Source organism: Garra rufa, chromosome 6 (assembly GCF_049309525.1).
Source record: "Garra rufa chromosome 6, GarRuf1.0, whole genome shotgun sequence".
NCBI lineage: Eukaryota > Metazoa > Chordata > Actinopteri > Cypriniformes > Cyprinidae > Garra > Garra rufa.
In genome coordinates this window covers 29,011,535-29,025,251 of record NC_133366.1, presented here as the reverse complement: position 1 = coordinate 29,025,251, position 13,717 = coordinate 29,011,535, and the positions used below count along the sequence as shown (strand labels likewise).

The following is a 13,717-nucleotide window of genomic DNA, read 5'->3' as shown; positions in this document are numbered from 1 at the left end:
CTCAAGTTTATTGTGGAGTTACTTTTTCTTCTCAGGGTCTGGCCCATTTGCATGCCCACCATGTCATCCATCGTGACATCAAAGGTCAGAATGTGCTGTTAACGGAGAATGCAGAGGTGAAACTGGGTGAGTCACATTGTCTTTCGTTTGCTTTTAATACATGAAATACTTTTTTTAAAATTTAAAATATACAAAAACCACTAGAACAGTGTTATATATTTTGCTGACTTGTGTACTTATATTATCCTGAATGTTTCCAAATTTGTTTGTTTTAAATGTGACCTCTAGTGGCGAAAACTTACATATTGTGCCTTTAAACGTTCTTTTTGCATTTTAATATTCATAGACACTAGTCTGTATCTTGATTCAACTTAAGTGACAGACCTACTTTTGATTTATTCATCCAAAAATTGACAAATTTTGTGTCATTCTGCGCAATAGAGTAAATTCCGTTTTTATGAATGGACTCTGCGATCCAGTATGTTTTCGTTGAGGAGAAATTATAGACGTATGACCATGTAGAGACAGAAATGACATGCCGTCATGTAAATAAGATAATTAACATAACGCTATTTAGTTTGTTTAATAAAAGAAGGTATAGACCTGCTGTAGTCCTATAGGAAAGGTAACCTTATGACTTCTGTTGTGATCTGGCACTATATATAAAATAAAATGAATTTAACTTGACCTTCAAAGGGGGGTGGAGGGTGCCATTTGGGAGGTGGGGTACCCCCCTATATATAATGGCAGGGGGAATTGTATGCCCCCCCCCCCAAAAAAAAAATCTGAATATTTGATTTCTCAATTGATGACCCTTTTACCTCAGATGAGCGACATCAGACGATTTGGGTCTAATTAGAGCCTTTATTGTCAAGGGTTTTTATTTGCAAGTCTTTAGTTTTTGTGTTTGCAATGGAAACATTGCTAATTGGTGTAATCTTGTTACTTGCCATTTAATTCCTGTTTTAATCACCTCACTATGTCCTACTTTGCAGTTGACTTTGGTGTGAGCGCTCAGTTGGACAGGACAGTTGGCAGGAGAAACACATTCATTGGCACTCCTTATTGGATGGCGCCAGAGGTCATTGCCTGTGATGAGAACCCAGAAGCGACATATGACTATAGAGTAAGCACCTCTCTTGATCAGTATAGTTTTTCTTTTCAGACCTTACTGTTGAAATCTTTCTTTGTCCCCATACATTATAGTCCCTAATGTTATAGTAGCTGTACTAAATGATATGATATAATCTTTATTGTCTGAGGTTAAGGTCTGACATTTTCCTTGCATAACAGCATGTTTGTTGAACACTCTTTACAAAACACAATTAACAATAGACATAGACACAGTAAATATTATATAACATGATAAACACATTCCATGAGTTTTCATTTTACATGGACCTTATTTACCTCTAAGACAGCCTGATGTACTTTTTTTTTTTTTTACTCAATTTAATCTTGGGACCTTGTATTGACGACGATTAGATTGTAAAGGCACAAATTCATTATACAACACATGACTAGGATTAGAAACAATATTTTTAGCCACCCTTAAGAAAGTACATATAACTTTTCAAGAGGCTGTCCTACTATCTCTGAACAGATTTAAATTTGGTTCCTCAACTTTCTCTTTAGCCTAACAGACAAACCCATGTACCAAACAGAATTGCAATACTGTAAGACACTCATAATTACAGACATAAAGAATAATGCAAGAATATTTGTTTTTTTGATGCTGACGATGAAGAAAATAAATTCTCTGCTTTGTCTTATTACACAAACTGTCAATATGATCTTTCCATGATCTTTCCATGATACCTTATTGTCTGTTATTACACCTAAATACTTATACTTTTCTACTTGTGTAATGTTTTCATTATGTATGTGGACCTAAATACAATTTCCTCATTTTTTAAAATATTAATCACAAGAGTATTGTTGTCACACCACTCCACTAATTTATTCACCCCCTGTTGGTGCAATCCCGGGATTTCTAAATCACTTAACACAGATATTAAAGCAGTATCATCAGCGTACTTTAAGATGAATTGATTCGACCTATCCATACCACAGTGTTCTGTGTACACAGTGAAAAGCATAGCAGAACTAACGCAGCCTTGGGGTGCTCCAATATTTGTTTTAACTGCAGTTGACAGAATTGTATTCTGCCACAGCATCGGTCTATAATCCTTGCATTCCTTTGGACATTAAATTTTAGGCAGTGTTTTTATATATGAGCTTTTCCATAACCATAAGTGTGTGTATCAATAGATTCTTGAAAAATTGGTGGCCACACTTGGAGCCAACTCATAAGCAATTTTTTTTTTTTATGAGACATGGACTATATCCATCTGGTCCTGCCACTTTTCTTGTATTTGTAGACTCCTCAATAAAAATCCTTTCTGAGGAAGAAGGTACAACTGTGCCAAGTAGTTCATTATAGTTGACACAATTATCTGTCATTTAAAATCTAGAAAAATAAGTATTTAATTGATTGACAAAACAAATTTGATTATCTATTGTGATTTATTTATTTAAAGATGTTAGTCCTGTCACTGTTTTTAAAATAGCCCACACCCTCTTATTGTTATTGACTTTAAACTCTTCTAAAAGCTGTCTATAAGATGCTGTAGTTTCTTTTAGTTTGATTTTTAGTGTTTTTCTCTGTCGAAGTAGTGTAAAGTAGTGGCACAGTTGTTAATATCTTTAGTTACTAATGATTTATTATTCGGATAAACTGTTCTCTCTTTAGTAGGAATAACCAACTGTATGCAAAAGTTCATATAATCATTTATCGCTTCAGTCCTTTCATCTAGAGAACCTCCATGAAAGATTTCCCAGTCTCTCAATTCAACAAGAACGTTATTTTCCTTACAGCATTTAAGGGAATAAGAGTGGTTTAACACACCTAAGGCTGTGTTCACAGGGTGTCCACGGGGTCTTAAAAATGAATTTTGCCTGAATATAATTATTGCCTAGGCGAATGGTTGAATTCTGTGTAGTTTATTTATGAAATCCCAATTGATTTAATGTCCTCTGATACCACACTAATGGACTAACTGCACTGCTCCGTGATAGCGCAGGTTAAAGCCCTGCGCAGGACTGTTTTCTTGATCCTGCTTCCGCTGAATTTCTGACCATTACTGCCCGCTCCTGCAACGTGTGTGTCCCGCTCCCACCAACATTCTAATATTGTATACAATTTTAGCGAATCAGGGAGCCGCTATTATTCTGCGGAATTGGGCTGCATTTAAACTGTTGTCATGGTTTGATTTTCCCCTGTGGGTTAAAGTTTTGAAATATTGCATAAATTATAAATTTGTATTTTAGGTATGGAAATGGCATATTTGGGATATGGTCTTTGTGCTACTTTGGGCTGTTATCTAATCAAGCACTCTGTTATCACAGGTAAACTGTTTGGAAAGAGTAAGGATTTATCACAAACTAAGACAGTTAAGTTGTGCTATCTTACAATCAATATATAGTACATGTAAGTTAAAGTGTCGCCGATATAATCGGTTAACTTGAAGTGGCGATGAGGTCTTAATGTATGGAAAGAGTTTTAAAAAAGGTATTAAATTTAAATTTAACTTTATTATTTTTAACTAAAAAATAATAGGCATGTCATTGCTACATTTTTGCTCTTAAGAGTATTTGAAATATTGGGGGTAGTCAAGAGGACTCCTAGAATAGCTGTTGCTGGCAATCAGCCTCGGAATGTAACCCATTTAGAAACATTTCACAATGATTTCCTTTTAATTTAACTTGTTTGTATTTAACTTGTTGGGCAAAAAGTGACAACTGTTCTTGTGTCTAATTTGGTTTTCCTTTACTTTTGCAGAACATCTTATTATCAGCCATGATTTATCTAGTCTCTTAATTAAAAGGCTGCTTATATGCATAGCCACTATTTGTTTACAAGATGCAGATATGTAAGAGGCTGACAGTTAGATGAACATACAGGCCTACTTGTTTAATAAGTGACAGTCTACTTTTTAAGAACTTCATTTAAATATGGCAGAGGTTCTTAAACTTTTTAGGCGATCTGAACTGTGCCTGAGCATGTTTGATTGTTTTTAGGGTCACGTGTGTGTAAGGAATTGGAAGCAAGCAGAGAAATGGCTGTTTCTAAAGCATGCAGTGCCATCTGCTACTAGGGTCAGAATCGTTTCTAGGGTAAACCGTGATGCATTTGTAAAATCTCAGAATCGATGCAGAATCATTTCTCGATCTGCAATGCATCGATTTATTTTCCCAGTCTTAATGCATGTAAAACTGCAGTGCTGCAGGAAAGTGGAGTAGATTGTATGTTTTTACATTTTGGATTTATTATTGTTTGTGCTAAATTTAAGTTTTTAAAAAGTTACTGCAGAGTGTGATGTCATAACATGACCATTGCAGGATCCAAAGAAATTTTGCATGCTTAAAATCTTTGAATCTCGTTTGTCAAAATGAATGAATCTTTTTTCAAGTCATTTCATTAATTTCTTTTTATGTCAGCAGAATATAATTAAGATGTTACATATTAATAGCCAAATTCCCCAACATATCTACTTACGTGACATTGATTACATAAGATTAGGAAAATAAAATATAATACATCCCAGGCTGAACTCCGAGAAACAGAAACGATTCGTTCATTGAGGTTATGCAGTCTGTTAGCTTCCTTCATCTCCTGATCTGAATCATTCATTCTTTTGTCACATCACATCCCCATAAGCTAAAGCTATGCACAGGGTTCCCACGAGTCCTTGAAAGATTGTGAATTGGAAAAAAAAATATCTCAAGGCTCAGGCAAGTTTTTGAAAATAAACACATAGATACAGGTCCTTGAACTTCAGCCAGAAATGTACTTTTACTATGGTAAAATAAACATTCAGTGATATCTTCAAAGGGCTTTTTTTTTACTTTAACTAACTTTGTGTTAGTTTGTGCCCCACGCTTCCCTATGCCTGTATGCCTATCTGATTGAATCTGATTATATTTATCCTGTGTGAACAGCAAAAAAATCACTTAAAACTTGTTTTTAAAAATTTGTCAAGCTACATTCATATGTGGTTTAAAATTCTATTTAAATCATATTTTTGGAAATCCCTTTCAGTCTGACCGCTCAGTTGAATTTAGCGTAGCTTTTTTGCATGTCACTTTCTCATGCCATGTAAAACGTAAACATGTCAGACGTTGTTTGTAGAAAACATGCTGAATGTGTTTACAGAAACAAGGTTGTATTGTTACAAAGTGCAAGTCAAGCAGAAAATAACAAAAGAGATCTGATATATACACCTCTACACAAGTGTTGAGACCGGCGCGGATGGTAACACAGAATAAAGCCGTGCATTCTAGGTCCCTCTGTTTCTGCTGCTTATGATGTAATAATAACCAGCGTCTATAGCAACAAGGTCAGTTTAGCACTTTCTCTTAGCTTAAGATTTCTCCCTATTCTCAGCAGCTTTGTAAAGCTCTGAAGAGGAAACTCTTACCTAAGAACTTCTATTTATGAGAACTTTTAGTGGTAAGATTTCTACTGAAGTGCAGCTTATGTGGTCACACTTGGTTAGATTGCTCTGAACCGACCTCTTGACGCAAAACAAACCTGTGCGCACAGGCTGCTAGGACACCTAGTCTTATCACAATAACCAGTTTTTTGTATACATATAAATGTTGTGACTGTGTGCTGTAACATTGAGACCCTTCTCTCTCTCTCTCTCTCTCTCTCTCTCTCTCTCTCTCTCTCTCTCTCTCTCTCTCTCTCTCTCTCTCTCTCTCTCTCTCTCTCTCTCTCTCTCTCTCTCTCTCTCTCCCCCTCTTTCTCTAGAGTGACCTGTGGTCCTGTGGTATCACTGCAATAGAAATGGGTGAAGGAGCTCCTCGTAAGTATCTGCACATTGCCTGTGCCGCTTTCTGTGCGCGTGCTTTAGATGTGTGCGCTCAGAAAAGCCTATATCAGAAGTTTAAACTAATGTGGTTTAAAATGGCACAATTTCAGCGTGATATACAGGATAATCAAAACCAGACAGAAGTTTTTTTTTAGCAGATTATTTGAGGTATGAGCTCAGGCACAGCCCTGTTCAGGAAAAGGGGGTGCAAAACAGCAGCTCATTTGCTTTTAAAGGGACATGCACAAAAACATTTTCAAAATGATCTAATAAATGATCTGTAGGGTATTTTAGGCTAAAACTTCACAGACACTTTCTGGGGACACTTGAGACTTATATTACATATTATAAAAAAGGGCATAATCGATCTCCGATTTAGGCGCAATAAGCTGTGAAAAAGAACTTAATGCAGTGGAGTTTGCGCTGACTGAAACATCTGTGAAGTGCACACAGAAAGCCACCTTTCCTGATCAGACGGTATGCAATCATAAATTCTTTCGCATCTTAATGTGCTTGAATTGTCAAATACATGCACAATTATATCAAAATGCCTAATATGTGGAGTATTCATGAAAACACAGTCTGTGTTTACAAACTGGATATGTATCTGTATATTAGATCCATTTTGTCTTAAAGGGACAGCAGCCTATTTTACCCACTGTTGTTTGTCATTAATGTTAATCAAACAAAAAACACAGAGAAAATCACTATTTGATTTATACATTGAAGACTATGTCCTGCTTTAGTTTTATTCTTAATTACATTTAGTAATATTTTAATGAATTTAGTAGTATTTCTTACTGTCTACTGTAGAAAAAAATTGTCCTTATGAAAGTTTGTCAAACGCTCAATAAAACAGTTTTGAAATTTGCTATGAAGTTTGACATGATCTAGGACCTTTATGGAGTGCGTGCCAAAGACTATCATTCACAGTCTTGTTTGTGTCCTCGTTATGTTTAAATATTGTGTCTCACCTGATTAAGGTCTATAAGCACATAAATGCAAGAAAGTATTCCTTACGCCTCCAGTGGTTTAATCTATGTTTTCTGAAGCAATTCATTTGCTTTTTTTGTCACTGGTCTTCATACATAAACTGTCAGTTCACAGTATATCGTTACATCTTTATATTGTTATGTGTTTGTTACAATAAACATACTCTGTTACTTTCGTAACCTCGGTTCCCTGAGAGACGGGAACGAGTACTGTGTCTAAAAAGACGCTTTGGGGGAAAAGCTCCTTTTTCTCAGAGACTGAAGCATTTTTAATAATGCAGAGTTACTGCATGGCCATTGATTCGTGCAGTGAGTAAAAAACGAACCAATGGCTTCTTGAGAGTGAAGTCAGTCTTTGCGAAGATGTTAAGTCGTTGCTGAAGGAGAAGGATCTGAGATCCTATGGCGAAACGCTCGCTTATATTGCCAGAATCTGGCGTGTTTCGTCGCCATAGTCTTTTACTCACTGCACGAACCAATGACCGTGCAGTAACACTGCGTTATTAAAAATTCTTAAGACTCGGAGAAAAAGGAGCTTTTCCCCCAAAGCGTCTTTCGAAAGGAAACTTTTTTTTTATCCTGAATGCATTGTTTTAAGTTTTCTGTGTCTCCCCAAGTCTGACTAAAGCTACACTTGAGTGTATTAGTTGTTGTTCTGATGGGCAATCTTTTCCCCTGTGTCTTTCTGCAGCTCTATGTGACATGCATCCAATGCGCGCCCTTTTCCTCATTCCCAGAAATCCTCCCCCACGGCTCAAATCAAAAAAGTGGTAAGTCGATCTACTGTGATTTCCTCTCCGTATTTTTTATTTATTTATTTATTTTTATTTTTTAAATTATTATCAGGGCTTGACATTACCCGCCATGACCCACCAACCCGCCTGTTGAATTTTATAACAGAGTTCGACATTAATACTTGTCTGGGACAAGTGGATTTTTTGAAGGGGCAAGTGAAAGAGAATTTTTCTTGCTCAACCAGACAACTAATCTGATTAAAACATCTAATTAGGGAAGCACCAAAATTTCGGCAAGAGTGATTCTGATTTTATTACATTTGGTGTAAACGGCAATTGATAATGAATAATGTATTGACAGTAACAAGGTTACGCCAGTTGAGGATCACGCAGCCTGCCTGTGTGTGAGACCATCTTGTAAAGAAATCAACACAAATGTAGTTTTTATATTTATAACATAGCCTAGTTAAGCAACATGACACGACCAAGAGAGTGCAATTTTCCTGTTTTTGTTTCTGAGCAACACACAACGGTGTTTTGTTATTAAATGAGTTGGCGTTTCTGAATAAATCATTTGAATCAATGATTCAGTGGTTTATTCATAAAGACAGCCACTTGCTTCAATGCCCTTTAAATAGGGCAAAAAAAAAAGACCCGGATATCAATTTAAATAAATTTTAGTATGCAGTAACATTAGTCATATAAAGCGTAATTTTCCAACAACAAAATTGAAAATGTTGAGTTGCTATTAATTTGGGAAAACTTAACTTTGTCAAGCCCTGAATATTATTAACTATTATTATAAATAATATTATTGTTTTTTAGTTATGTAAATTCCTCAGTTACACTCATAACAGAAGAACCACATTGGTGATGTCAGATTGTACCTAGATTTTTCTGTCACAAACCCCCCCCCCCCTCTTTTTTTTCATTGTGAAATGTTCAGTGAGTGATGCTAAATGAGCAGATGTGTGTGAATCTGCCAATGTTTTATTACACTGGTTGTTGCATGTATCGCGGCTGGTCAGAAATTAAATATCTGGTGAATGGAGCTAAAACAGTAATGTGACATGGCCTGACGAAATCTCATCTGACCGCAGTTTACTGATGTGAAGTTGGAGCACGCGTCTGAAAAGTCACTTGTTTGATATGCTCGTAAACACGTTTCGCTTCTAAATAAATGCATTTCTTTAGCAGTTGAGGGTGGGTGGCCAAACCTATCCCCGCCCCTGTAATATATATATATATATATATATATATATTACTACACACAAAGTGTGTAGACGTCATTATTTATCTATTTATATATATATATATATATATATATAATATTCACATCTACAGATTTTGTTATAATAAGAGGATTAGCTTAGCACATAGGACTGAACAAAAAGTCCGGCGTTTTGAGCAGTCAGGGGATTCTGACTGATACACACAAACACAGATACTGAAGTCTGTCGTGAGGTGGCTGCCACTTACTTTTATTTTGCTGTTAATGTTTATTTTCTTATTAAAGTTACATTTGCCGCTTCCCGCATCCTTCTTCCCTGGCTCTTGACCTTTGTTACATACATACATCTTTCTTGAATCATCCTGGTGACCCATTTTTTAAGTCTCGCGACCCAGGGTTTGAAAACCACTGGTATAAGGAACCATGCAAAATTTAGCCTTTATTAATTGAGATTCCCTGTGATCTTTCGGTTGTCCAAATTAAAGGGTAAGATCACAGAATTTCAGTCAGATTTGTATCATTTCAGTGTCTGTAGTATAAGTAAATGAACACTTTTTTTTTTTTTTACCTCCACCCAGATATTCCTGTTTATTTGTCAAAAAAAGTCTGTTGGATGATGTAAAATGCCATTTCCAGTGGACTTTTGAAAGTTACAGGGCTTTTGTTAAAACTGCACATTGTAATACTTAATTTTTGTATCCTTAAATAGAGACAGTCTAATTGAGCCCCAGTGCATTATGGCTGTTGTAGTTTTCCTGACCATTTTCACCACAGGCCTTTTTTCTGATTTCTCTAGTTGTGTAGCACCGATTAATAAAAAAAATTCTCTTTTTACTGCATAGACAGCCAACTTTAATTAAAAACCCAAGTTTGCCAGTGGTGAATTATCACTTTAATAGACCAGACTCTACTACTATTTCCATTTTCCATAGGTCCAAGAAGTTCTTCAGCTTCATTGAAACCTGCTTGGTGAAGAATTACAACCATCGCCCCGCTACAGAGCAATTATTGAAACATCCTTTCATTAGAGACCAACCTAACGAGAGACATGTCCGCATCCAGCTCAAAGACCACATTGACCGCACTCGGAAGAAGAGAGGAGAGAGAGGTTAGACACTTTAAAATTAAGATAAATTGACTTAAATCCTAAAACTGATCTTTAAGTCTCTGCAGTTTTAAGTTGATGTGTGAACAAAACTTCACTAAACATTATGTGTAGTGTCTGCCATCAAAATAAGCTTTAGTTTTTGCTTTCAGTCATTTTTCTGTCCTAAACTGTTTTGCCGTCAAATCGTCTTTCTGCAAAGTCGATTATTATGTTTTCTACAAAAACGTCTGAGGTGTTTCTGTTTTACATGGCATGAAAACATGAAAATACCACGATAAATCTGATCTGACCGGTCAGACTGATTTGAATAGGATTCCAGACCACATATGAATGTAGCTCAAAATGGATTTGCTCAAAACGGATTTCATGTAGTTTGTTGCCGTTCAGACTATCTAAATATGTTTGGATTTTAATCGGATTTGCATAAAAATCTGATTTGGGCTGACAGTCTCAAGAAGGCTATAATAAACAATACCAATACTTCTGCATGTTTTTTTAAAGCAAATTTTAGGTTTTTATGATTAATTTCTTTGTACTTTCAGATGAGACAGAATATGAGTACAGTGGAAGTGAAGAAGAGGAAGAAGAGGCACAGGAACAGGAAGGAGAACCCAGGTATGGCACAAATTTTCTTTTGTTCCAAAGTAACACATACTTAGCTTCAGATGTATCTTGAAACTTTCCTGGATGGTTTGTCACAAGTCTTAATGATGTGTCCCCTCAGTTCTATAGTGAATGTACCTGGTGAATCTACTCTGCGACGTGACTTCATTCGTTTGCAGCAGGAGAATAAGGAGCGTTCAGAGGCACTGAGGAGGCAACAGCTCCTCCAGGAACAGCAGCTTAGAGAACAGGAGGAATATAAGCGCCAGTTGTTGGCTGAGAGACAGAAACGCATTGAACAGCAGAAGGAGCAAAGAAGACGACTTGAAGAGGTTGGCCTCCAATATAAATATTGTGATTATTGTCCTTGACTTGGTTACACTTGTTCCACAGAAGTGTGTGTGTGTGTGTGTGAGTGATTTTGGAGAAAATGGATTCTGCCGGCAGTTGCTCTGGCAACAAACAACATGTTGACATAAGTTAACAAACCTTTTTTTTTTTATATATATACTTTATTATGTCTTTTAAATAAAAAGGAGAACATATTCAATACATTTTTACAAAAATGTATTTTTCTTTAAAGACATACATTTTTTTAAAGTTATTCCTCAATTTTTTCTTCTATTAAAAAAAATATATATATATATATATATATATATATATATATATATTAGGGATGCTCATTTCGGTTAATTTTCCTGACCGACAACCGCTGCTCGTTATCCGAACATTAACCGTTAACTGATAAAATTAGAATAATAAATTAGTTTAAAATAAAAATAGAATGCACGAGTATCTGTGATGATACATTAAAAATACAAGCAAATGTTTTATTTTAACGTGCAAACAGCAGCATACAGAGCAACAACAAAAACTGTATTGACATGTACTTAAATTATCACGCATCAGCAGCGGTTCTGAATGAAAAAAAAAAAAAAATAATATAAATAGGTTTACACTAAATATGTATAAATTAAATAACTAGCTAATTAAGATGACAAAACTAAAACACACTGAATCCTTTTATGCGCTTTGAAGAACTGTACCGGTCTTATTCTTCTCATCGGACATAAAAATATATAGCAGGCCAGCCAATACCTCAGTGTGCCTAGTTTTTAACATGTCCACATGCTGTACGGATAGGCAGGACCGCTGCCTGTTAACTCTTAGATCGGCGAACAAAACACCATCACAAAAACCCTTTCAATTTGCGGTTTGGGACTTCCATCCACTGTCATATGCGTGTGGAGAAGCGCGTGTTTACAGTGTTCAGCAATAGCCAATCACAGACATGTATGTTGATTCGATTATCACTGTGGCCAATCAGAGGAGGCTATGTTTCAATCCACTCACCAACCAAAGTGCCGGTTTCAGTTTTGCTGATTTCTACACTTTCGCGAACTCTCTTATTAAAACAAAGAAAGTGTTGGCATTATATAAATAAGAGATTAATTGTGCAGTGTAAAGGTTATTTTATTACTTTTTAATAACTTTATGAGAATGCGATTAACTACTCTAGGTAGGTGATAGCTTTCCATTGATTGTAACGGGAGCGCCTATTGCGCACTTTCTAGACTATAATTCATTCAGAATTTGAATACATTCACTCACGGATTCACTCTCTGATAACCCAATAACGCCACTTGCCACTGAGTTGCATATACTACATCTGTTTACTAAGTAAAGGTGAAGCGAAATATGTCTGTACAGCCACACTGCACGTGTCGACACGCGTGCGCGAGTAAACAGCAGGGTTTCCGCGGGGTCTTAAGTCTTAAAAAGTCTAAAATTTAAAAATCAAAATTTTAGGCCTTAAAAAGTCTTAAATTCGCTGTTCTAGGTCTTAAATAATTTTACACAGGTCTTATTTTTCCGATGTCCATGTAACGCTACCTCTAATGCTCATTTAAATTCTCTTTCTGTTATTTCCGTGGTGTTGTAGTTCTTTATTTCACTATTCCAAATATAATTTGCTGAATTTAAACTACAAATGAGACCAGCATGCAATAGCCAATCAGCTTTCTGTTATTGGCGCGAGTCTCTCTCGGATTGTACCGCAGAAATCAAATGGATTTAATTTTTTAGCTATGAGGAAGTGCAAGTTTAGCGATACTGGGCTTGGAAAAACTGAATATAGGGCTTGGCTAAGGCCAGTTGCTAACAACTGTAGATTTTTTTTCCCTCTGTGGAAGTTACTGCGTCTTCAGACAGAATCGCAGTATTTATATAACATTTCTAATATATATATTTATAAATCAATAAATGTATTTAAAACATTAATCTCACTTTTAATTTTGCAGTGTAAATTATGTAATCTCACTGCTAACAGACATTTAGAATTTATTGATAAATTCATAAAATAAATTTCAAAGGTACGCATACATTTCAAAAGTAAAAAAAAAAAAATCGCTTCAGAATTTTTTTTTTACATCAGATATTTCTAGTGGTACTTTTATGGGGATATTTTGTGTGGAATAGTATCTGCTGATATGGAAAGTTCACTGTATATCGTAGTAATAAATTTAATTATGACAGCCATGAAATTTTGTTTACTTCTTACATTAAACACATTAAGTATCACATATGCATGTAATATAATATCTATTTCCATTACAGGTTTAGGTCTTAAATTTCATATAAGGTGGTATTAAAAAGGTCTTAAAAAGTCTTAAATTTCACTTGTTCATATCTGCAGAAACCCTGAAACAGATAACTTACAAATAGCATTATTTCTTTCACCATGCAGCAAACGTAAAAAAAAAAAAAAAGAAAAAGAAAAAAACCCTTTTAAACCGTTTAACTGATAATATTCGGTTAAAATTCTTACTGTCGGTTAACGGTTAAACGGTCAATATGAGCATCCCTAATATATATATATATACATAAGTAAATACAAAATCACATATTCATATCAAATTCCTTGTGATCCTCAATTCGAAATAATTTCAATTATATATATATATATATATATATATATATATATATATTTTTTTTTTTTTTTTTAAGCACCAACTAATAATAATATTTAATCCCATAAAGTAATAAACAATAAAATTAAGAGAGAGGGAGGCTTATGTAGAGAATAATTATTAAAATATATTTTATTTATAATAAATACTTTAATTTTAGGGGGGCCCATATCTTTTCAAAATATACATTTTTATTTTTTAATT

The 13,717-nt window shown here is 35.1% G+C and overlaps 1 protein-coding gene across 3 annotated transcripts in view; it reads left to right on the top strand.

Moving 5' to 3' along the window:
- LOC141336439 (mitogen-activated protein kinase kinase kinase kinase 4-like) overlaps positions 1-13,717 on the top strand; it is a 97,829-nt gene that overhangs the window by 19,365 nt on the left and 64,747 nt on the right. For all 3 annotated transcript variants that reach the window (XM_073842079.1, XM_073842078.1, XM_073842080.1), the window contains exons 6-12: positions 36-126; positions 996-1,126; positions 5,816-5,870; positions 7,560-7,638; positions 9,766-9,941; positions 10,484-10,556; positions 10,666-10,876. In XM_073842079.1, coding sequence (XP_073698180.1) covers positions 36-126; positions 996-1,126; positions 5,816-5,870; positions 7,560-7,638; positions 9,766-9,941; positions 10,484-10,556; positions 10,666-10,876 — 816 coding nt within the window. The remainder of the gene's footprint in view (positions 1-35; positions 127-995; positions 1,127-5,815; positions 5,871-7,559; positions 7,639-9,765; positions 9,942-10,483; positions 10,557-10,665; positions 10,877-13,717) is intronic.